The following is a 24,574-nucleotide window of genomic DNA, read 5'->3' as shown; positions in this document are numbered from 1 at the left end:
TTCGTTTGAAATCGAAGCTATGCAGGTCTCATTTGACTTATTAAATCGCAATATGAAGCCCATACTTTACATTGGTGTGTCATGATAGAGGGACAAGATGCCATGTTATGTTTTAAAAACCCATTTCTAAAAGCTCGTTGGACACGGAGCAGCAAAGTATTTGTAAAGGGGTTCAAATAGCGTTCAAGGAAAGTTTTGAACAAGTCATCGTTTTCTGTGTATTTTGAAAATACTCAGATACATACGAAAAAAGTCATTGAAATAACAGACACTCAAATACACATGTATTTGAACCCAGGTCTGATATGTGTGTGTGTGTGTATGTGCAAATTGTCATGTGTATAAGTGACCTTTTTTGAGGGCTGACGGTGTGGATGGAGATGAAAGAGCCACTGTCACCAACGTTCCACTCAAGAGAATGAATACAACCAAATAAAATGGCCGTTAAACATGCCACTAATGCAATAAAATCCATTTCTGACCAGTTTTGCAATAACATACCCTTTAATACTGTACGACTGCATTGATATAAAATAGCTGATATTTTACAATCAATTTACCCTAAGCATTATAACTCAAATGCAACACCAGCAGACTTACGTTCAACTCACAAACAGGTAACACTGGCTTGTATAAACCAATGATATAAATACATGTTAAAACCCTTTCCTCGCCATGATCATAGATTATCACTTTTCTTTTAATGAAAAATAACAAATATGTTCACTCAAAACACTAACTACACGGCTGCCATGACAACCTAAATACACTGACAGACAAAACAGTTTCGTCCATGTTCTTATACGTACTACTGATCCGGCAGAAGTGCATATCCATATTCCAATGGGGAGGTCAGCAGGTCAGATGATGGCACATTAACGCAATGTGGATTACCGTGACAAAGAGAAAAGGTGGTTTGACATAATCCACTTGAGATGAGGGAGGCAGGCAGATGGAACAGTCTTAACGTCTTTACTAAATGTACGTCTTCCGTATTGCTATCCTTGACGTGTTTCTGTGCTGCCATTAGCATCAGCATATACAACAGCTGAGTGTGTTCTGCCTGTGCTGAAGTCTGAGGCCAGAGCCCAAAATAAGTCATAATAGGCACGGTGAAAACACAACAGCAAAGGAACAGCATGTGGTCATTTCCCTTCCCCAAATCAGTGGAAAAAAGGGGCTAGGTTCGCACACAAAGGCAGACTTCAATATTGTCTTTTTGTGATTTCTCCCAGAATGCCATTGGTAATCCTCCCCGTTTGCTCCTCCTATCTGCTCCAGAAGACTGTTGGCTCAAGTGACTCCATTGTCGTAGTCTGAGAGTTAAGGCGTCGTCAGGGTTGTATTGATTAGGGCACACCATAGCAAAACGTTTTACAATGGAAAATGAGCGTTTCTTTACTGGACAAGGTGATCATGTGGGCTGGGCCAGGTCACCTCCAGTAGAGCCCTCTTCACTGTCCCGGAACGTGTCCACACTCTGGGCTAACTTCTTGAAGGTGGGCCGCAGACCTGGGTCACCATTCCAGCACTCTGTCATCATGTTGTGGATCTGAGGAGTAAATAGGTACATTTGACAATTTAAAACGCAATACAAGCACACAAGTGGATAATGCACTTAAAATCATTGAGGATGACACACAAAAGTCCTCTTTAATAAATGGTTCAAAAAATGTAACATTGTAGGTACAAGCTACACAGTAGACCTGGCCAGAATAGGCAGAATTGGGTTGCACATACAGTATAACATAACAAAACAAAAAGGACAGGACGACATTGTCATAGCCACAGAGCAGGACGACATTGTCATAGCCACAGAGCAGGACGACATTGTCATAGCCGCAGAGCAGGACGACATTGTCATAGCCGCAGAGCAGGACGACATTGTCATAGCCGCAGAGCAGGACGACATTGTCATAGCCGCAGAGCAGGACGACATTGTCATAGCCTCAGAGCACGACGACATTGTCATAGCCACAGAGCACGACGACATTGTCATAGCCACAGAGCAGGACGACATTGTCATAGCCACAGAGCAGGACGACATTGTCATAGCCGCAGAGCAGGACGACATTGTCATAGCCGCAGAGCAGGACGACATTGTCATGGCCGCAGAGCAGGACGACATTGTCATAGCCGCAGAGCAGGACGACATTGTCAAGGCCGCAGAGCAGGACGACATTGTCAAGGCCGCAGAGCAGGACGACATTGTCATAGCAGGACGACATTGTCATAGCCACAGAGCAGGACGACATTGTCATAGCCACAGAGAAGGACGACATTGTCGTAGCCACAGAGCAGGACGACATTGTCATAGCCACAGAGCAGGACGACATTGTCATAGCCACAGAGCAGGACTCCCTCAGCAGATCAGCGGTCTCTGGCTCCTAAACGGAGTTAGATGATGGTGATGTCAGTTGATGCCATAGAAATATAATGATGCAATTGGCTTGCTGGCCCTGATGTCGTCCACAGCTCAGCCTCTCTGTAGCCTGGACTTGGTATTCCACCACAACTAACGTGTAGCACCCACTTGGGTGCTGCTACAGCGCAGAAAAAAAGCCCACAACACATCAGTCCAGAGCAGCAGTCCTCCTCGCTACGAGCTCGCTGCCATTTCCATACTGCAGTCAGGTCACCACTGATCCAGAAGCAGCCGGTGTTGAAATGCATCTTTTAAAACGCAAATATTAGCCAGCTAGCTAAACCTAACAAGTCATCCTGCCATCAGTCCTGCAACTCCGTGGGTGAAAACAGCCAGATATATCCAATCAACAACTCAATTACTAATCAAAAACTAAAAAGAGTATAAAAAAAACAAAAATAAACACCTAAAAACATACAATATGTAAAACAGTTACAGAGGCTGCCTTACGATTTTGTTTAGATGGCAACCAGATATACACAAGACACAGAAACAGACGGTCAGCCTCACCTCCTCAGGACAGCCCTGGGGAGCAGGGAGTCTGTATCCTCTCTTCAGGAGATCAATGAGGTGATACACTATCATCTGACCCTGCTTGTCACGGCCCATCTTATCCATGAACACCTGGGGGGGGGGGGGGGGGGGCTAGGTTAATTACAGCAGTTTAAGGATGGTAGGTAAACTAATCAAATTAGCTCATTTCTATTAACCATATACAGAGACACCACATGGTACAAGAAATAGTCTTTAATGGTCACAATGACGACTACGACAAGTCTTAATCAAGCTCTTTGCACTTTTGTACAAGTTGGCAGTATCAAAAGAGAGAACGGTTGAGGGAGACAGTTGAGAAAAGTGATGAGAGACGAAGAATGACCGTGTGAGGTAGAAGAGGAAAGCTAAAAAAAAGGTACAGAGACGTACGGCTGGAGGACTGCAGTCCTTGTCGCTGTGGGTGTACAGCTCGTACAGGACCACTCCAAAGCTCCACACGTCAGAGCCCACTGAAAACTTGCTCTCAGTCAGCGACTCGGGGGCATACCTTCAACACAACCAAGAAAAATGAACTTACAAATGCAAATAAGCATACACACAAATGCATATAAAACATACACACAGCAGTGATATAAAAAGCTTTTTTTTAAAAGAGACCCTTTAAAAAGGGGTTATAAAGGGTATCTAAGTCAAATATACAGTCAATCATTAGTTAAAATAGTTTCCACAACAATAAACAGTCAATCCTTTTTTTCAAAATGTAGGATTGGTATATTGGTGCTTGCCAATTAGTGAGCTCATTTGTGACTAATTTCATTAATAAAAGTAACAATCGACTACTGTTTTAACCACAATTCTCCCACTGCCTGTTAAAGAAGTTGCAGTATTATTTCTCACCAGAAGATGGGGCTCTCTCCCGGCTCTCTGACGGTGTAGTAGTCCTTGTCCTGAGGCAGGACCTTGGTGAGCCCAAAGTCTCCTATCTTCACCCTCAGCTCACTCTCTACCAGGATGTTACGGGTGGCCAGGTCTCTGTGGATGTAGCGCTTGGTCGCCAGGTAGTCCATGCCCTGCAGGAGCACACAAGTAGAGTTCAGTGAGTTCCTGTGAAGTCATAAAAATGACAGTCCACAGTAACAAACACCAGTCTCCTGATGAGCAAGGGGCCGCCTGCATTCAATTTAATCAAGTAGTAGAAACAGAGTTTAACAACATTTTTGGCAGTTCTTCTCCATTGGTTTTAATGGAAAATTGCTCTCCACTGCAAAAGTTTGTTGGACATCGCAGCAGTAAATGGGGAGGGCAGGACTTGAAAAAAGGTCAATCGTCTTTGAAGTATTTGCACAGTATTACAATGTACTGTGCTGTAACAGTCCTGTACCTTGCAGATCTGTGAGGCATAGAGCAGGAGCTTCTTGTAGTCGAAGCGATCCTTGTTCTTGACGAGGTAGTCTCTCAGACTGCCGTAGGGGAGGTACTCCATGATCAGATGCAGGTTCCTCCGACCTAGGATATGGTTAGAATTGAATAAACAGCACAGCAGTCAGATGCATAGCACTACAACACTTTAGCTTGCACTCATTTCCAGTGATTGAAAGTACTTGTTATGATGGTCATGTACCGTACAAAGCTGGGACATAGTAGCATGATTCCTCTCAACAGTTGAATATTCAAGGAACAATGACCCGAGAGAAGATTGTGGTCATCACACTTTGAAAAACATACTGATCTCACCAGCGCTGTAGCACACTCCCTTGTACTTGACGATGTTATCATGCTGGAGGGACTTGAGGATCTCGATCTCACGTTCAAAGTCTCTGAGGTGTTCGGCTGTGCTGTGCTGCAGCTTCTTGACTGCCACCACCTCCCCTGTGTTGTCGAGCAGAGGATCGTACCTACACATCTCCACACTGCCAAAGTTACCCTGAGAGAGAGAGAGAGAGAGACAGTGTGAGTTACTTATCTCAGTTAACCCATAGTATTTGTTTTAGTCCTTCTCTGGGGGGCAGAATTGGCATCTCCTCCTCTTGCCTGCCCCAGCTGCAGCCTCAGGTGGATCAGGACAAGATTCATCCCCCCGAACAGCTTTCACAAGCACTGCTGTGCGAGGGAGGTGCTCCCTTCTTTGAATGTGTGTGGTTACAAGTGCCTTTCCCAGCTGCTCCAGGAACACCCTCCTCTTGTTCCGCTTATCAGGCATCCAGGTAGGGTTGATCTTGTTCCATATCCCAAAGACATTGTATGAGGACGCATCAATGATGTTATAGAAGATGACCAGGGGCCAGCGGGCAGTCATCCTCCTGCAGCTGTAAGTTCCAATCACCTTGTCCAGGTTGTCCACGCCTCCTTTGTTGTGGTTGTAGTTCCAGATTGTGGCTGGCTTCCTGTCCTCATGATCACTGATCTCAGACGTTTTGTGCAGTGTGCTCAGGAGGACCACATTCTTGTTCCTCAATGGGAGGTAAGAAACTAGAGTGGTGGTGGGGGTGAAGGCAAACTTTGATGAGAAGGCCTCTCTCCCCCTTGTTGCAAGGAGTGCAGGGGGGAGCTCAGACTTGTTCTTTCTAACCATGGTGATCTTCCTCTTCAGGAGCTGCTGGCTGAGTTCATAAGAGGTAAAGACATTGTGCCCCCTCAGTCCATCTGTCACATTAAGCACAACCTGCATCCCCTGGTTCTTCTCCGGGCCTCCTCTCGTCCGCTTCTCTGTGTCATATAAATCAATGATATTACAGCAATACATAATAGAATTAACAGTGAAAATCACTTACATTAGAGAAATAAAAATGTACCTCTGAATGGAACCAGTTGCTTATCTACTGTTACTTCAGGCCCAGGGTTGTAGACATTTGGCAGACGCTCTACCCACTTCTCCCAGACCTCTCTTATGGCTCCACCCACTTCTCCCAGACCTCTCTTATGGCTCCACCCACTTCTCCCACACCTCTCTTATGGCTCCACCCACTTCTCCCAGACCTCTCTTATGGCTCCACCCACTTCTCCCAGACCCCTCTTATGGCTCCACCCACACCTCTCTTATTGCTCCACCCACCTCTCCCAGACCTCTCTTATGGCTCCACCCACTTCTTCCAGACCTCTCTTATGGCTCCACCCACTTCTCCCAGACCTCTCTTACAGCTGCCAGTTTGTCTCTCACACGACTTGCAGGTCTTGACTCACGGTTATCAAATCGTAGCCTTCTTGAGAAAGTGTGAAAGACTTCCAGTGGCATCATGGCATGGAAAAATCGCCCTTCCACTCTCTGCATCCCAGAGACTACATGTAGCCTCGCCTCGGGACCTATACACACCCGCTAAGATTAGCAGCCCTATGTAGGCACGCAGGTCAATCTCATCCTTTTCCAGTTGTCTTGATACTTACAGAAACCCTCCAAATTTGTCATCTCCAGGAAGATTTTTTTAAATGGCTGGTGTGATGCACATGTAGAATGTTGAGGCGATGTCCTGGGCATGGTCAACTGCATGTCTTGGGTTGTGCCATGGCAGAGATCTTTGTGGGCTATACTCAGCCTTGTCTCAGGATGGTAAGTTGGTGGTTGAAGATATCCCTCTAGTGGTGTGGGGGCTGTGCTTTGGCAAAGTGGGTGGGGTTATATCCTTCCTGTTTGGCCCTGTCTGGGGGTGTCCTCGAATGGGGCCACAGTGTCTCCGGACCCCTCCTGTCTCAGCCTCCAGTATTTATGCTGCAGTAGTTTATGTGTCGGGGGGCTAGGGTCAGTTTGTTATATCTGGAGTACTTCTCCTGTCCTATTCGGTGTCCTGTGTGAATTCTCTAATTCTCTCCTTCTCTCTTTCTTTCTCTCTCTCGGAGGACCTGAGCCCTAGGACCATGCCCCAGGACTACCTGACATGATGACTCCTTGCTGTCCCCAGTCCATCTGACCGTGCTGCTGCTCCAGTTTCAACTGTTCTGCCTTATTATTATACGACCATGCTGGTCATTTATGAACATTTGAACATCTTGGCTATGTTCTGTTATAATCTCCACCCGGCACAGCCAGAAGAGGACTGGCCACCCCACATAGCCTGGTTCCTCTCTAGGTTTCTTCCTAGGTTTTGGCCTTTCTAGGGAGTTTTTCCTAGCCACCGTGCTTCTACACCTGCATTGCTTGCTGTTTGGGGTTTTAGGCTGGGTTTCTGTACAGCACTTTGAGATATCAGCTGATGTACGAAGGGCTATATAAATACATTTGATTTGATTTGTGGGCCCTGGGGTCATCCTTATGACATTTTGTGCTGCCATCCTGCCCTGGTTGTCATGTGGTGTTGTTGTCATGTGGTGTTGTAATAACCATGTTATTTAGCTGTTCTTTGACAAAAAAAACTGTCTCTTTCAGCTTGTGTGGACTTCTTTTCATCTGAAGATGATGTATCTGCTCTGGGTTGTATTCTTCTTCATCTGAAGATGATGTATCTGCTCTGGGTTGTATTCTTCTTCATCTGAAGATGATGTATCTGCTCTGGGTTGTATTCTTCTTCATCTGAAGATGATGTATCTGCTCTGGGTTGTATTCTTCTTCATCTGAAGATGATGTATCTGCTCTGGGTTGTATTCTTCCACATCTTCTTCTTCTTACCTCCTCCTCTTCTAAATCACTGTTCTCCTATTCCTCCTGGACATCTGAAAAAATCTACGACCTGTTGGGCACTGAAACGTGCACTCATGGCTTCAGTTTTGTCTGAGTTCAATCAGTAGCACACAATCTCAATTTCTCATTGTGTGTGTGTGTGTGTGTCTGGTTTTTGTGGTGTGTAAATGTTATAACTGCCGGGACAAAAATGACCCTGAGACAATCTTTGTACCCTGGTGGTGTACAGCTTTCATGGAAATATGAACAAAGACGATGTTTCACTTTTTTCTAATGTTGGGGTCAGTCTAGGAAAAGTAAACCAATTTCAAGTTGAAAAAATATAATTTAGGTGGTTTTCTCTGCTATTAAACATAGTGGCGGGTCACTTTTGACTCGTAGACAACACAAGGGTTAAGTCTTGTAATTGGTCAGATGTTCTGGGTCCATATTGGTTAAGAGAAGGATCGGGAACCAGAAGGAAGAAGCTCTACCCTCTCTCTTCGCAAGTTACGGGCAAGTCTATGGGCTCAAATGTCCCCTCCCCTCCCAAAATTCTAAAGTTACTAACACCTGCAAAATCGTGATTTGTCCAAAGAACCCAAAATAATTCTGTTAGTTATCTCACGCATCCTGTGGTATGATTTATATTGACGTGGTCTTCTAGAAGAGATTAGTGAGTGATTGATCAATTCATCTAGCGAAAACGGAGGTAAAAATGAAATGTAACGGCGCAAAAGAGGGGGGAAAAACTACAAGAGAGGAGGAAAACTACGAGAGGGGGAAAACTACAAGAGAGGAGGAAAACTACAAGAGAGGGGGGGAAAAACTACAAAAGAGGGGAAAAACTACAAGAGAGGGGGAAAACTACAAGAGAGGGGGAAAACTACAAAAGAGGGGGGGAAAACTACAAAAGAGGGGAAACACTACAAAAGAGGGGAAACACTACAAAAGAGGGGAAACACTACAAAAGAGGGGAAACACTACAAAAGAGGGGAAACACTACAAAAGAGGGGAAACACTACAAAAGAGGGGAAACACTACAAAAGAGGGGAAACACTACAAAAGAGGGGAAACACTACAAAAGAGGGGAAACACTACAAAAGAGGGGAAAACTACAAAAGAGGGGAAAACTACAAAAGAGGGGAAAAACTACGAGAGAGGGGGGAAAACTACGAGAGAGGGGGGAAAAACTACGAGAGAGGGGGGAAAACTACAAGAGAGGGGGGGAAAACTACAAGAGAGGGGGAAAACTACAAGAGAGGGGGAAAACTACAAGAGAGGGGGAAAACTACAAGAGAGGGGGAAAACTACAAGAGAGGGGGAAAACTACAAGAGAGGGGGGGAAACTACAAGAGAGGGGGGGAAACTACAAGAGAGGAGGGAAAAACTACAAGAGAGGAGGGAAAAACTACAAGAGAGGGGGGAAAAAACCACAAGAGAGGGGGGAAAAACCACAAGAGAGGGGGGAAAAACCACAAGAGAGGGGGGAAAAACTACAAAAGAGGGGAAAAAACTACAAAAGAGGGGAAAAAACTACAAAAGAGGGGAAAAACTACAAGAGAGGGGGGAAAACTACAAAAGAGGGGAAAAACTATAAAAGAGGGGAAAAACTATAAAAGAGGGGGGAAAAACTACAAAAGAGGGGGAAAACTACAAAAAGAGGGGGGAAAAACTACAAGAGGGGGAAAACTAGAAGAGAGGGGGGAAAACTACAAAAGAGGGGGAAAACTACAAAAGAGGGGGGAAAAAACTACAAGAGGGGGAAAAACTATAAAAGAGGGGAAAAACTACAAAAGAGGGGGGAAAAACTACAACCACAGACGGTGCATAAACTAGCATAATGAAGAGAGAGAGTGTGTGTGTGTGTAGCTGCGCGCGTCTAACCTTCCCCAGCTGCTTGAGGAAGATGAGATGTCTCTCTTCAAACAGAGCGGGCTCCTGGTTCTCAAAAGTCCCTGGGAACCCAAACCCTCTGGTCCTGTTGGGCACCATGTCACTCTCCACCAGCAACTCATAGTCTGGAACAGGAGACAGGACGGAACACAATCAATCCATGAGACCTTCTGTAAATCAACTAAACAACAATAATAATATGCTACCCAAAATGACCCATCGCCTATATTCAGTATAAGTAGTCCACTCGAGAATCGAAACCACAACCCTAATGTTGCCAGCACCATGGTTCTACACGCTGAGCCATTGGAACATCATCAGGTTTTAGTAAAATGACTAGAATGACATCTTTGTCTGTCGGCAGAGCAGTAGAAAGATGAGGGCTACTGACCAGGAGTGAAGAGGCTGTTGAGGTCTCTGATGACAGCTCTGAAGGAAGGTCTGTTGGAGGGCTCATAGTCCATACAGCTGTTGATGAGATTGGCCAGCTCTGTCCACTTCGGAGCAGGCAGCTGGTGGCGGTCCTCATAGAACAGGCATTTCTACATAGGGAGATAATAAAGATCAGAGCGAGTACACAATGTTGGCATTATATAGTATCCACGATGTCCCTTCTCCTTGTCCTCATAGAACAGGTATTTCTAGCAAGGAAAATACATTGAAGACATGTGTGCCAAAACATGTTGGTTTCAATAATAGATTTGATTCATTATACACATTTTCAGAAGACCACAAACTATGGCCCTCAAAACATAACACAACAGAGGAACGAAACCCTACACAGCTCAAAAGCTTTTAATTTCCTGCCTTTTATTTGACTTCCTGCTTGTGAACTACCTTGATATTTGGGTGTAATTTACAGTGTGCTATACAAACAACGCTACAGAAACAGGAGATAGGCTCCTGCCCTATGGGCCATTCTGGCTCGGACATGGCTTTCAAACTAAATTAACTATTTATTATTGCTGTGATTAATATGAATTGCCCAACAACAACACCTCCCCCAGTCTTTACCTTGGAGCAGTCCAGTGTGCTGAGTGGCTTGTCTCCTCCACTACAGATCTCCCACAGGGTTGTGCCGAAGGCCCACTTATCCGTGGCCAGAGTCAGGTGTCTAGGCACCTCTATACACTCTGGAGGCACCCAGGGGATACGCTCCACCAAGACTAGAGGTTATAAAGAAGGAGGAGGAGGATGAGTTTCCCTGTGACAATGGACTATACAGTAGTCAGCTTCACCCTACCGTTCTTCAGGTGAGGGTTGAGAGGCAGCGAGGAGTGGGTTGAGAATAAATCGGAGAGAAGAACTGCATAAGTTCAGGGATATTTTGGTTTCTTTCGTTTTTTTATCATTGCCACTGCAATAGCCACAGAAATAGCCGACATTACTTAAAGAAAAGCGCTTTGAAAAATATCTGGAGTTTCTATGCTTTCTGCATGGTTATACCCCTTTTTTGATTTATTTCCTAGTATCTCCTCTTGGTGGAGGAGAGAGGAGGGGTGGCGAAGAGAGGAGTGTCCTCTAACAACGCCTTTGAAATGTTTTATACGTGGTGAATACCTTGCATCAACACCGCCTGAGGAAGACTTGTTGGGTTCTAAATGCCCTGTAAATGCACTGTAAAGAACATGCATAAGTTCAGTAAAGTATCATTTCTTAGTAATAACTGATACAAGAGCTGGTGCCCACCATCTTTGGGCAGGACAGTGATGCTGATTCCAGGGTCACTCAGTTTGATGAAGGGAGGGTTCCCAGTCTTCTTGTCCTCCTCTCGGATCAACAGGACGTTCTTGGCACACACGTTTCCATGGATCAGGTTCTTATCCTCCTGTTACACACAGAATATGACAGACTGCAAATAAAAGTAATACCATTACGCTGCCCCACACACACACACACACACACACACACACACACACACACACACACACAGTTGTATTTATTTGTTTTATTGGAGAGAGAGGAGAGAGAAAGTGGGAAAGATAGGAGCGTGCATCACATACAGCAGACCAGGGTTTCCTAAACACGGTCCTCAGGATCTTAAGGGGTGCACTTTTCGATTTTTGCCCTAGCACTACACAGCTAATTGAAATAGTCAACTAATCATCAAGCTTCACAGTGGACTGTGGGTCAGATTCGAAACCCATGTCAACTCTGACATGGGTGTTGTAGGCAGCGGCACTGACTGCTAAACCACCCAGGTCACATAGCGGACACTTTGAGCCGAAGCGATTTACAGTGATTGCATACATTTTGTGTGTGTGTGAACCCTGGAGGTTCTTCTAGGAGATGATGATTAGGGTCTTACTAGGTCATTGTTTGCACCTATGGGGTGTATGTGGCAATGAAACTTCTTAAATGTGTTACTATATAACTGATTGGATTGGTCGTACCAGGTAATGCATAGCCCAGGCTAGCTGCTTGGCCACCTCTAGCTTCCAGGTGATGTTCACAGAGCTCTTATTCTTCTTCAGGTATGTATCCAGGGAGCCAAGCTTCACATACTCCTGCACCATCATGTCTGAAAAGCAACGGATTATAATTCAACAATCATAGCTGTACTACCGCAGCACAATACAGTGATACGTGCCAAATTGTACAAAAAGGGGACTTCAAACTACCATAGAACTCCATGTTGCCGCGATGAGGGCAAGCCATTTCCAAGCTTCTAATGGTTAATAAGGACTGTTGGGTAAAAGCATCCAATCGCCATCTCTATCTACCCACAGGGATGCTGGCCCATGTTGACTCCAATGCTTCCCACAGTTGTGTCAAGTTGGTTGGATGGTGGACCATTAACACACACGGGAAACTGTTGATCGTGGAAAAACCCAGCAGCGTTGAAGTTCTTGACTCAAACCGGTGTGCCTGGTACCTACTACCATACACCATTCAAAGGCCCATTCACCCTCTGAATGGCACACATACACAATCCACGTCTCAAATGTCTCAAGGCTTAAAACGCCTTCTTTAACCCGTCTCCTCCCCTTCATCTAAAATGATTGAAGTGGAGTTAACAAGTGACATCAATAAAGGATATCGATTTCACCTGGTCGGTCGATGTCATGGAAAGAGCACGTGTTCTTAATGTTTTGTACAGTCGTGGCCAAAAGTTTTGACAAATATTAATTTTCACAAAGTTTGCTGCCTCAATGTCTTTAGATATTTTTGTCAGATGTTACTATGGAATACTGAAGTATAATTACAAGCATTTCATAAGTGTCAAAGGCTTTTATTGACAATTACATGAAGTTGATGCAAAGAGACAATATTTGCAGTGTTGACCCTTCTTTTTCAAGACCTCTGCAATCCGCCCTGGTATGCAGTCAATTAACTTCTGGGCCACATCCTGACTTATGGCAGCCCATTCTTGCATAATCAATGCTTGGAGTTTGTCAGAATTTGTGGGTTTTTGTTTGTCCACCTGCCTCTTGAGGATTGACCACAAGTTCTCAGTGGGATTAAGGTCTGGGGAGTTTGTTTTGTTCCCCGACCCACTTAGTTATCACTTTTGCCAAGGTGCTCCATCATGCTGGAAAATACATTGTTCGTCACCAAACTGTTCCTGGATGGTTGGGAGAAGTTGCTCTCGGAGGATGTGTTGGTACCATTCTTTATTGATGGCTGTGTTCTTAGGCAAAGTTGTGAGTGAGCCCACTCCCTTGCCTGAGAAGAAACCCCACACATGAATGGTCTCAGGATGCTTTACTGATGGCATGACACAGGACTGATGGTAGCGCTCACCTTGTCTTCTCCGGACATGCTTTTTTCCGGATGCCCCAAACAATCAGAAAGGGGATTCATCAGAGAAAATGACTTTAGTCCAGTCCTCAGCAGTCCAATCCCTGTACCTTTTGCAGAATATCAGTCTGTCCCTGATGTTTTTCCTGGAGAGAAGTGGCTTCTTTGCTGCCCTTCTTGACACCAGGCCATCCTCCAAAAGTCTTTGCCTCGCTGTGCGTGCAGATGCACTCACACCTGCCTGCTGCCATTCCTGAGCAAGCTCTGTACTGGTGGTGCCCCGATCCCGCAGCTGAATAAACTTTAGGAGATGGTCCTGGTGCTTGCTGGACTTTCTTGGGCGCCCTGAAGCCTTCTTCACAACAATTGAACGGCTCTCCTTGAAGTTCTTGATGATCCGATAAATGGTTGATTTAGGTGCAATCTTACTGGCAGCAATATCCTTGCCTGTGAAGCACTTTTTGTGCAAAGCAATGATGACATCACGTGTTTCCTTGCAGGTAACCATGGTTGACAGAGGAAGAACAATGATTCCAAGCACCACCCTCCTTTTGAAGATTACAGTCTGTTATTCAAACTCAATCAGCATGACAGAGTGATCTCCAGCCTTGTCCTCGTCAACTCACACACCTGTGTTTTAACGAGAGGGTCACTGACATGATGTCAGCTGGTCCTTTTGTGGCAGGGCTTAAATGCAGTGGAAATGTTTTGGGGGGATTCCGTTAATTTGCATGGCAAAGAGGGACTTTGCAATTAATTGCAATTCATCTGATCACTCTTCATAACATTCTGGAGTATATGCAAATTGCCATCATACAAATTGAGGCAGCAGACTTTGTGAAAATGTATATTTGTGTCATTCTCAAAACTTTTGGCCACCACTGTACACTCAGTTTATAGTGCCCTACAGACACTTATTGTACACCTTGCATATGTGGAAGTGTTTCTTATGCCACAGAATATGGAAAAGGCCATCCTTTCTATCCTTAGGTTTTAAGTATTAATGTCACATGCCCAAGTACAGTGAAATGCCTTTCTTTCAAGCACTAAACCCAAAAATGCAGTAATCAATAACAATGTAATACTACAAATAACACAAGGTAGGTGTTCTTAATGGTTTGTACACACCGTGTATAGAGCAAGGCCTGCTTTATATGCTGTTCCAGCACTGCCTGCTCCAGTCATTACATCATAGGATTAACCCAGGGCATCAGTCTATTCAGTAGTCACAGGTCACAGCTACTGTAAGCCTTTTAGTCCAGGCAGACAGTGTGGTGACCAATGCTGGCCCTGATGCTAACCCACAGAGAACACAGACCATGTGGCCAGGGTCATGTTCATTAGGGACCAAATGGAAGAAAACTGGAAAAAAAGGGAGGGACTACCTGGACTTGTCCAATAAAAAACACCTTTTCGTGTTCTGTTACGTGCCTCAGCAGGACTCCATTAGAAAAACACCCTTATCCCATCATAATAGACACCTTCACTGATCGTCAGACAGACGACACCGACTGCAGAGACAGACAAAGGTCAACAGTGTTGTAGAGAGGGCAGGGAAGTAGGGAGAGTTCAGGGGCTATGGTTGGGAGGGAGAGGTAGGCTATCAGAGGAAAAGGCGAGAGGAACAGAATAACTGAATTGTGGGATGTCACTTACTTTCCTCCCCGCAGACACACACGCCATAGTTGAGGAGCATGTGCTTATGGGACAGCTGGCTCATCATACTGGCGGCTTCAAAGAACGACTGGTGAGAGACACAATTGAAAATGCAAACATAGTAAATTAACAAATTCCATTTGCAAAACGACATTTTCCGGTCCCTTTCAACAGTGGTAGGAAAAGTACCCAATTGTCATACTTGAGTAAAGGTAAAGATACCTTAATAGAAAAGGACTCATGTAAAAGTCGGCCAGTAAAATACTACTTGAGTAAAAGTCTGAAAGTATTTGGTTTGAAATATATTCAAAGTAAATGGAATTGCTCAAATATACTTAAGTACCAAAAGAAAAAGTAAAAATAATTTCAAATTACTTAAATTAAGCAAACCAGTCTGCACTATTTTCTTTTTTTCTTTAGGCAGGGCCACACTCAGACATAATTTGCTAAATGAAGTATGTTTGTGTGTTAGTGAGTCCGCCAGATCAGAGGCAGTAGGGATGACCTGGGATGTTCTCTTGATAAGTGTGTGAATTGGACCATTTTCCTGTCCAAGTGTAACGAGTACTTTTGCGTGTCAGGGAAAATGAACTGAGTAAAAAGTCATTTTCTCTAGGAATGTAATGAAGTAAAAGTAGGCAAAAATATAAATAGTAAAGTACAGATACCAAAAAACTACGTACAGTTAAAGTCTGAAGTTTACATACACCTGAGCCAAATACATTTAAACTCAGTTTTTCACAATTCCTGACATTTAGTCCTAGTAAAAATTCCCTGTCTTAGGTCAGTTAGGAACACCACTTTATTTTAAGAATGTGAAATGTCAGAATAATAATAGTAGAGAGAAAGATTTATTTAAGCTTTTATGTCTTTCATCACAGTTCTGCTCACACATTCTCTATGGGATTGAGGTCAGGGCTTTGTGACACCTTGACTGTTGTTGTTAAGCCATTTTGCCACAACTCTGGATGTATGCTTGTGGTCATTGTCCATTTGGAAGACTCATTTGCGACCAAGCTTTAACTTCCTGACTGATGTCTTGAGATGTTGCTTCAATATATTCACCTAATTTTCCTACCTCATGAAGCCATCTATTTTGTGAAGTGCAGCATTCCCTCCTGCAGCAAAGCACCCCCACAACATGATGCTGCCACCCCCGTGCTTCACGGTTGGGATGGTGTTCTTCGGCTTGCAAGCCTCCCCCTTTTTCCTCCAAACATAACGATGGTCATTATGGCCAAACAGTTCTATTTTTGTTTCATCAGAACAGAGGACATTTCTCCAAAAAGTGCGATCTTTGTCCCCATGTTATAGACCACCCTCTGCCCCCAGCTGTGCTCTGGACACCATATGTGAACTGATTGCCCCCCCCATCTATCTTCAGAGTTCGTGCTGCTAGGCGACCTAAACTGGAACATGCTTAACACCCCAGCCATCCTACAATCTAAACTTGATGCCCTCAATCTCACACAAATTATCAATGAACCTACCAGGTACCTCCCCAAAGCCTTAAACACGGGCACCCTCATAGATATCCTCCTAACCAACTTCCCCTCTAAATACACCTCTGCTGTCTTCAACCAAGATCTCAGCGACCACTGCCTCATTGCCTGCATCCGTAATGGGTCAGCGGTTAAACGACCTCCACTCATCACTGTAAAACGCTCCCTGAAACACTTCTGCAAGCAGGCCTTTCTAATCGACCTGGCCGGGGAATCCTGGAAGGATATTGATCTCATCCAGTCAGTAGAGGATGCCTGGATATTTTTTTTAAATGCCTTCCTAACCATCTTAAATAAACATGCCCCATTCAAGAAATGTAGAACCAGGAACAGATATAGCCCTTGGTTCTCCCCAGATCTGACTGCCCTTAACCAACACAAAAACATCCTATGGCGTTCTGCATTAGCATCGAACAACCCCCGTGATATGCAGCTGTTCAGGGAAGCTAGAAACCATTATACACAGGCAGTTAGAAAAGCCAAGGCTAGCTTTTTCAAGCAGAAATTTTCTTCCTGCAACACTAACTCAAAAAAGTTCTGGGACACTGTAAAGTCCATGGAGAATAAGAACACCTCCTCCCAGCTGCCCACTGCACTGAAGATAGGAAACACTGTCACCACTGATAAATCCACCATAATTGAGAATTTCAATAAGCATTTTTCTACGGCTGGCCATGCTTTCCACCTGGCTACTCCTACCCCAGACAACAGCACTGCACCCCCAACAGCAACTCGCCCAAGCCTTCCCCATTTCTCCTTCTCCCAAATCCATTCAGCTGATGTTCTGAAAGAGCTGCAAAATCTGGACCCCTACAAATCAGCCGGGCTAGACAATCTGGACCCTTTCTTTCTAAAATTATCTGCCGAAATTGTTGCCACCCCTATTACTAGCCTGTTCAACCTCTCTTTCGTGTCGTCTGAGATTCCCAAAGATTGGAAAGCAGCTGCGGTCATCCCCCTCTTCAAAGGGGGGGACACTCTTGACCCAAACTGCTACAGACCTATATCTATCCTACCGTGCCTTTCTAAGGTCTTCGAAAGCCCAGGCAACAAACAGATTACCGACCATTTCGAATCTCACCATACCTTCTCTGCTATGCAATCTGGTTTCAGAGCTGGTCATGGGTGCACCTTAGCCACGCTCAAGGTCCTAAACGATATCTTAACCGCCATCAATAAGAAACATTACTGTGCAGCCGTATTCATTGATCTGGCCAAGGCTTTCGACTCTGTCAAATCACCACATCCTCATCGGCAGACTCAACAGCCTTGGTTTCTCAAATGATTGCCTCGCCTGGTTCACCAACTACTTCTCTGATAGAGTTCAGTGTGTCTGCTGTCCGGACCTCTGGCAGTCTCTATGGGGGTGCCACAGGGTTCAATTCTTGGACCGACTCTCTTCTCTGTATACATCAATGAGGTCGCTCTTGCTGCTGGTGAGTCCCTGATCCACCTCTACGCAGACGACACCATTCTGTATACTTCCGGCCCTTCTTTGGACACGGTGTTAACAACCCTCCAGGCAAGCTTCAATGCCATACAACTCTCCTTCTGTGGCCTCCAATTGCTCTTAAATACAAGTAAAACTAAATGCATGCTCTTCAACCGATCGCTACCTGCACCTACCCGCCTGTCCAACATCACTACTCTGGACGGCTCTGACTTAGAATACGTGGACAACTACAAATACTTAGGTGTCTGGTTAGACTGTAAACTCTCCTTCCAGACCCATATCAAACATCTCCAATCCAAAGTTAAATCTAGAATTGGCTTCCTATTTCGCAACAAAGCATCCTTCACTCATGCTGCCAAACATACCCTTGTAAAACTGACCATCCTACCAATTCTCGACTTTGGCGATGTCATTTACAAAATAGCCTCCAATACCCTACTCAACAAATTGGATGCAGTCTATCACAGTGCAATCCGTTTTATCACCAAAGCCCCATATACTACCCACCATTGCGACCTGTACGCTCTCGTTGGCTGGCCCTCGCTTCATACTCGTCGCCAAACCCACTGGCTCCATGTCATCTACAAGACCCTGCTAGGTAAAGTCCCCCCTTATCTCAGCTCGCTGGTCACCATAGCATCTCCCACCTGTAGCACACGCTCCAGCAGGTATATCTCTCTAGTCACCCCCAAAACCAATTCTTTCTTTGGCCGCCTCTCCTTCCAGTTCTCTGCTGCCAATGACTGGAACGAACTACAAAAATCTCTGAAACTGGAAACACTTATCTCCCTCACTAGCTTTAAGCACCAACTGTCAGAGCAGCTCACAGATTACTGCACCTGTACATAGCCCACCTATAATTTAGCCCAAACAACTACCTCTTTCCCAACTGTATTTAATTTTTATTTATTTATGTATTTTGCTCCTTTGCACCCAATTATTTTTATTTCTACTTTGCACATTCTTCCATTGCAAAACTACCATTCCAGTGTTTTACTTGCTATATTGTATTTACTTTGCCACCATGGCCTTTTTTGCCTTTACCTCCCTTCTCACCTCATTTGCTCACATTGTATATAGACTTGTTTATACTGTATTATTGACTGTATGTTTGTTTTACTCCATGTGTAACTCTGTGTCGTTGTATCTGTCGAACTGCTTTGCTTTATCTTGGCCAGGTCGCAATTGTAAATGAGAACTTCTCATTTTCTCAACTTGCCTACCTGGTTAAATAAAGGTAAAATAAAATAAATAAATAAAAATGTGCAGTTGCAAACCGTAGTCTGGCTTTTTTATGGCAGTTTTGAGCGGTATGACAGCTGCGTGGTCCTGTGGTGTTTATACTTGTGTACAATTGTTTGTACAGATGAACGTGGAACCTTCATTTGGAAATTGCTCCCAAGGATGAACCAGACTCGTGGAGGTCTACAATTGTTTTTCAAAGGCATTGTTAAAGGCACAGTCAACTTAGTGTATGTAAACTTCTGGCCCACTAGAATTGTGATAGTGAATTATAAGTGAAATAATCTGTCTGTGAACAATTGTTGGAAAGATTACTTGTGTCATGCACAACGTAGATGTTCTATCGTTTGTTAACAAGAAATTTGTGGAGTTGTTGAAAAACGAGTTTTAAATGACTCCAACCTAAGTGTATGTAAACTTCAGACTTCAACTATAAGTAGTACTTTAAAGTGTTTTTACTTCAGTACTTTACACCACTGCTTTCAAAAACGGATGCAGACTTGTATTCAAGTCAAATCAAGACTAGCTCCTGAACATTACAGCTCTCTTAGGGTCATATCCTAACTTGGATTTAAATGGAGTTCTCACTTTTTCATGCATTGATTTCAATCAAAGACTAAGTTCAGATGAATCTCTTACTGATGTGAGAGTCATTTTCTTAACTAACCTCGGAGTAGTTGCGATGGGCCTTGTCCAGGATCTTGACAATGACGTCCATCTGGTGAATCTCTCCATAGTCCCCAAGCTCCTTCCTCACACCACAGAAGATCTTAGTGAACGTTCCCTGACCCAGACTATCTTTCTGTAACACACAGGGAACACAATCAATTCCCTGGTGCTTAAGTGGCAGGTCTGTTACTACCCCCAACCTACCCAATAATCGCCTCTTCAGAAGTATTTTTTGTACGTGTGTGTGTGTGTGTGTGTTCATACAGAACCCAGTGGCCTCTGCTCTCAAGCTAATTGACCAGAGCGATTCATTTTTAGTAATGAGTGAGGAGGAATACGGATAGGTAGAAAAAGAGTGTTTGAGAGAGGTATCTTACGATGACAAGGTCCTCCTTGCGTATCTTGTGGAACACCATCTGGCTAATGTGTCTGTGGAGGGAGGGGGAGAGCGGTACCTCAGCACCCTGGTTACCCCTGCAGACCAACAGGTTAGACTTGTCTGCAGAAAGATGGGACAGAGATGAAGATGTAGAGTTAGGGGTATATAAAGAGATTGTCTTCGTCTCCCCTGTAACTCCTTAAGTAACCTGTGAATATAGGGTAGAACGCAACTAGTGGGGTACATACATTTTGTTCTTGTATGTGAGTCAAGACTGGGAGGGGGACAAGAGGTCCGAGACCGAGCCAAGACCAGAAAAATGCCACAAGTCACATTTTGACTTAATGGGTGAGACCGTTTTTACAAAAACGTATGGAAACAGGTCACTGCGCAACAGCGAACAGTAGTTTTCCCACAGTCTAGCTAGCTTTTGTTGTTGGCTAGTTTGCAGCGGTTGCAGCAGGTATCAAAGACGATGTTGTTGCTAATTTGTTAGCTTCTTCCTTTCAAGAATAACTTTGAACAAGAAGTTTCAAATTATCATCATCTGGTGAGCGGAAGTGTGTTTTGTGTTGCAGCGCTTGCTGTTAGCCATCTCTTTGAAAATAACTTCTGTGCGTTAACCATTGTTGCATTCAAAGTGGAACCGACAGCATTTTAGCAACATGAAATCTGATTAGAATCGGTTCATATAAATCACACTTTGGAAAGTATTCAGTATTAGGGTCGTTGCCCTGATGGAAGGTGAACCTTCTCCCCAGTCCGAGGTCCTGAGTGCTCTGGAGCAGGTTTTCATCAAAGATCTCTCTGTACTTTGCTGCATTCATCCTTTCCTCGATCTGTGTGTCACGTCTCCTTTTGAAGGATAGTGCATTATTTGTTTATTAAACTGCTGTGAGAATATAGATCGAGAGTCAAGTGTGGCTGGAGAGCGAGCCCAAACGTTTCCCCAAATTGCTAACATTGGTCAATGAAATCAAGTAGGACAGTTTATGTTATTGTTATAAACACAAAAACACAGCTATGACCCATTGCTGCTCCTTATCCCCGGACCTCTCACCTTTAGCCTTTGGCGGGCAGCACTTGGTGAACTTGAAGATGTATCCGTCAGAGCGCAGCGCCTCCTTCTGGTAGCAGTGGAGCAGCTCCCTTAGAGAGCTGAAGCTCTTCTTAGCCCCAGAGAGGACGTACTCTCCCTGGTCTGTCTTCACTATCTGGCAGTGCTTAAACTCCACCAGGCTGTCACTCTGCTTCAGAGAAGAGAGGGGGGACAGGTTAATGACAGATACACACAGAGACAGACATACACTTTTGACAGTAAGGTTATAAAATGTACACATGAGGAGAAAGGCTAACATAAGTCTGTTCTGGACTAAACATGAATAGTTTTACAGTTAGAGCAGTTGGTCAGGGGACTCTGGGGCCACTCAATCCATCAGGTCCACAGCACCAGTATCATGCATTGTACTCACCCCCACTACAAAGGTCAGGAAGTATTTGTTGTAGTCCTTAGGGCTGCTGCGGAGGATGTACAGACCCTTATGATTCCCAGACCGTCGCAGCTTACTGGTCGCAAACTCCATCCTGAGGACAGAGATGAAGATGACAGATGGGTTCAGTCATGTGTGAGCGTGAGCGTACGCACATACACTTGACTTACGAAACCGGGCCGTGACAGTAGCTCTGAATGGCCTCCAGCAGCTTAGGGGGCGCCGTCTCTTTACACAGGTAGTGGTGGGAGTCTGCTATGAGCCGGTAGTAGCCATCCACCAAGGACACAAAGGACAGAGCCTCGGACAGGGAACGGAACTCCAGCTCCTGTGTAGTAGGGGAGAGAGAGAGAGCGAGAGAGAGAGCGAGAGAGAGAGCGAGAGAGAGAGCGAGAGAGAGAGCGAGAGCGAGAGAGAGAGCGAGAGAGAGAGCGAGAGAGAGCGAGAGAGAGCGAGACAGAGCGAGAGAGAGCGAGACAGAGCGAGACAGAGCGAGACAGAGAGAGACAGAAAGAGACAGAGAGAGCGAGCGAGCGAGAGCGAGAGAGAGCGAAAGCGAGAGCGAGAGAGACAGAAAGAGACAGAAAGAGACAGAAAGAGACAGAAAGAGACAGAAAGAGACAGAAAGAGACAGAAAGAGACAGAAAGAGACAGAAAGAGACAGAAAGAGACAGAAAGAGACAGAGAGAGAGCGAGAGAGAGCGAGAGAGAGCGAGAGAGAGCGAGAGAGAGCGAGAGAGAGCGAGAGAGAGCGAGAGAGAGCGAGAGAGAGCGAGAGAGAGCGAGAGAGAGCGAGAGAGAGCGAGAGCGAGCGAGAGCGAGAGCGAGAGAGAACGAGAGAGAGAGCGAGAGAGAACGAGAGAGAGAGCGAGAGAGAACGAGAGAGAGAGCGAGAGAGAGCGAGAGAGAACGAGAGCGAGAGCGAGAGAGAACGAGAGAGAGCGAGCGAGAGAGAGCGAGAGAGAACGAGAGAGAGAGCGAGAGAGAGAGCGAGAGAGAGAGCGAGAGAGAGAGAGAGAGCGAGAGAGAGAGAGAGAGAGAGAGCGAGAGAGAGAGCGAGAGAGAGAGCGAGAGAGAGAGCGAGAGAGAGAGCGAGAGAGAGAGCGAGAGAGAGAGCGAGAGAGAGAGCGAGAGAGAGAGCGAGAGAGAGAGCGAGAGACAGAAAGAGACAGAGAGACAGAAAGAGACAGAGAGACAGAGAGAGACAGAGAGAGACAGAGAGAGACAGAGAGAGCCAGAGAGAGCCAGAGAGAGCCAGAGAGAGCCAGAGAGAGCCAGAGAGCGAGAGAGCGAGAGAGAGCGAGAGTTTAAAGAAGATAGAGGAAAAGAGGGGGTTGGGTCAGTACTCTGACATGCTTTTCTAACAGAAAAGGCCTCATTGTCCCTTTGAGCCAGATATGAACCAACAACCTGACAAGGCCGACGTAATTAATCCGGTCAACACTAGGGCTGTTTGTGGTAACCGTATTTACCACCACACTGGGTAGCTGCAGGAACAGGCTTGGAGAGCCCGTGGCATACAGCGTTTGGCCGAAATATCAACTGTCCGGCAACGTGAGGCTTCATGCTCCTCGAACAGTGGTAGATGTGAGGAGTGAAATAACTGGAGTAGCCTACCCAGCAAGACTGAAAAAAATACAAAAACATTTTTTTTTTAACTGTGGAAAAGCAGCCTACATTCAGTCTGTCTCAGTATGTGTAGACCATGTATCTGATGCTGTCTGGACAAAAGGAGTATAGCATGAAATACTTTTTTCTGTCCAGACAGCTTCCGACACATGGGCTACATATAGTAAGAGAGGGGCTCTGTTTCGCTCGCTAGTTTCAGCAGAGAGGAAGAGGCGAAGCGAGAGGGTTCCCTCTTGCAAAAATCTTCCCAGAATAAGCCCAATGCGTTTCTATGGGCATACTGTAATATGCACACCTAAGATGGTCGCCTGCACTCCTGCCTTTGGGACAATGACTCACATTGCTAGGGTGGAGACATGCGTATTTCATCATTATATACAGATCTCTGGTTTCAGCCACTTTCAAATTAGAAAGGAAAGTTGGTGGGTGCATAGTGCACTGTTCAGATGCTGACTTCCCCTAAAGTAAATTGACGTTTTGCCAAAATTCTATAATTACTCCTGTCTAAATGAAATCATTCCAAATACTTTATCAGAGAGCTTGACTTAGCCACAGAGGATCATAATCTTCTTTGAAACAAAATAGCTGTGGGTTGTTTTAAAATCACTAGCTCATAGGCCTATGCCTATTTGGGAAGCCCGCAATTTGGGCAGTGCGTGTGGCAATAGGCCTAGCTGATTATTGTTTGCGGCTGTCAGTGAAAAGCATCTAAAATGTGTTTAGATAATGTGTCTTGAGTATAATTTTAAAAAATTGAGACAAGGGGAGGGGTGTGTGGCAAATATATGGCCTTCCCTCTCCAGAATGCAAGCACTGCTCTCCAGAATGCAAGCACTGCTCTCCAGAATGCAAGCACTGCTCTCCAGAATGCAAGCACTGCTCTCCAGAATGCAAGCACTGCTCTCCAGAATGCAAGCACTGCTCTCCAGAATGCAAGCACTGCTCTCCAGAATGCAAGCACTGCTCTCCAGAATGCAAGCACTGCTCTCCAGAATGCAAGCACTGCTCTCCAGAATGCAAGCACTGCTCTCCAGAATGCAAGCACTGCTCTCCAGAATGTTCTTCGCTCTCTCCCGCCTATTCTTGCACATTCATTGTTTCATTGTGTGAATTGTTTTCCCTTTGATTGTTTATTCCAGGCTGTTGGGTTGGCGGTTTCATTATCGCAATAATTAATCGATATTAAATAAAAAGATGATTGTTTGAAGAAATGACGTCTCGCTCAGTACTGAATTTCCAAGACACCCGTAGGCCTAGTAAATTTCTCTGTTCATCCCCTTCATCTGGTTACATTCATTTATGTTATTGCTACAGTAATACTACTACAGTGATTTACCGTTCTCATTCCCAGAGAGGAAACGTTGAATGCAGAGTTCACCACCTGCTACACTTGTGAGAAACAAGTTTTG

At 45.0% G+C, this 24,574-nt stretch overlaps 1 protein-coding gene across 2 annotated transcripts in view; it reads right to left on the bottom strand.

The window, feature by feature from the left end:
- Positions 1–482: 482 nt before the first annotated feature.
- LOC109877853 (tyrosine-protein kinase JAK2) overlaps positions 483–24,574 on the bottom strand; it is an 80,823-nt gene continuing 56,731 nt past the window's right edge. Inside the window, exons 8-24 of one of the 2 annotated variants that reach the window (XM_020470082.2) lie at positions 21,707–21,864; positions 21,519–21,630; positions 21,107–21,296; positions 20,045–20,166; positions 19,666–19,800; positions 14,802–14,889; positions 11,798–11,925; positions 11,094–11,232; positions 10,419–10,570; positions 9,796–9,946; positions 9,396–9,529; positions 4,655–4,844; positions 4,302–4,426; positions 3,818–3,990; positions 3,350–3,467; positions 2,936–3,049; positions 483–1,552 (exon numbers count right to left, since the gene is read on the bottom strand). In XM_020470082.2, the coding sequence (XP_020325671.1) occupies positions 1,415–1,552; positions 2,936–3,049; positions 3,350–3,467; positions 3,818–3,990; positions 4,302–4,426; positions 4,655–4,844; positions 9,396–9,529; positions 9,796–9,946; positions 10,419–10,570; positions 11,094–11,232; positions 11,798–11,925; positions 14,802–14,889; positions 19,666–19,800; positions 20,045–20,166; positions 21,107–21,296; positions 21,519–21,630; positions 21,707–21,864 (2,367 nt within the window). In that variant the 3' untranslated portion in view covers positions 483–1,414. The remainder of the gene's footprint in view (positions 1,553–2,935; positions 3,050–3,349; positions 3,468–3,817; positions 3,991–4,301; positions 4,427–4,654; positions 4,845–9,395; positions 9,530–9,795; positions 9,947–10,418; positions 10,571–11,093; positions 11,233–11,797; positions 11,926–14,801; positions 14,890–19,665; positions 19,801–20,044; positions 20,167–21,106; positions 21,297–21,518; positions 21,631–21,706; positions 21,865–24,574) is intronic. The other variant, XM_020470083.2, reaches the window with a different exon arrangement.

The sequence above is a fragment of the Oncorhynchus kisutch genome, linkage group LG23, assembly GCF_002021735.2.
Source record: "Oncorhynchus kisutch isolate 150728-3 linkage group LG23, Okis_V2, whole genome shotgun sequence".
NCBI lineage: Eukaryota > Metazoa > Chordata > Actinopteri > Salmoniformes > Salmonidae > Oncorhynchus > Oncorhynchus kisutch.
Note: the sequence above shows the minus strand (reverse complement) of the source record. Positions and strands in the feature narration are given on the sequence as shown.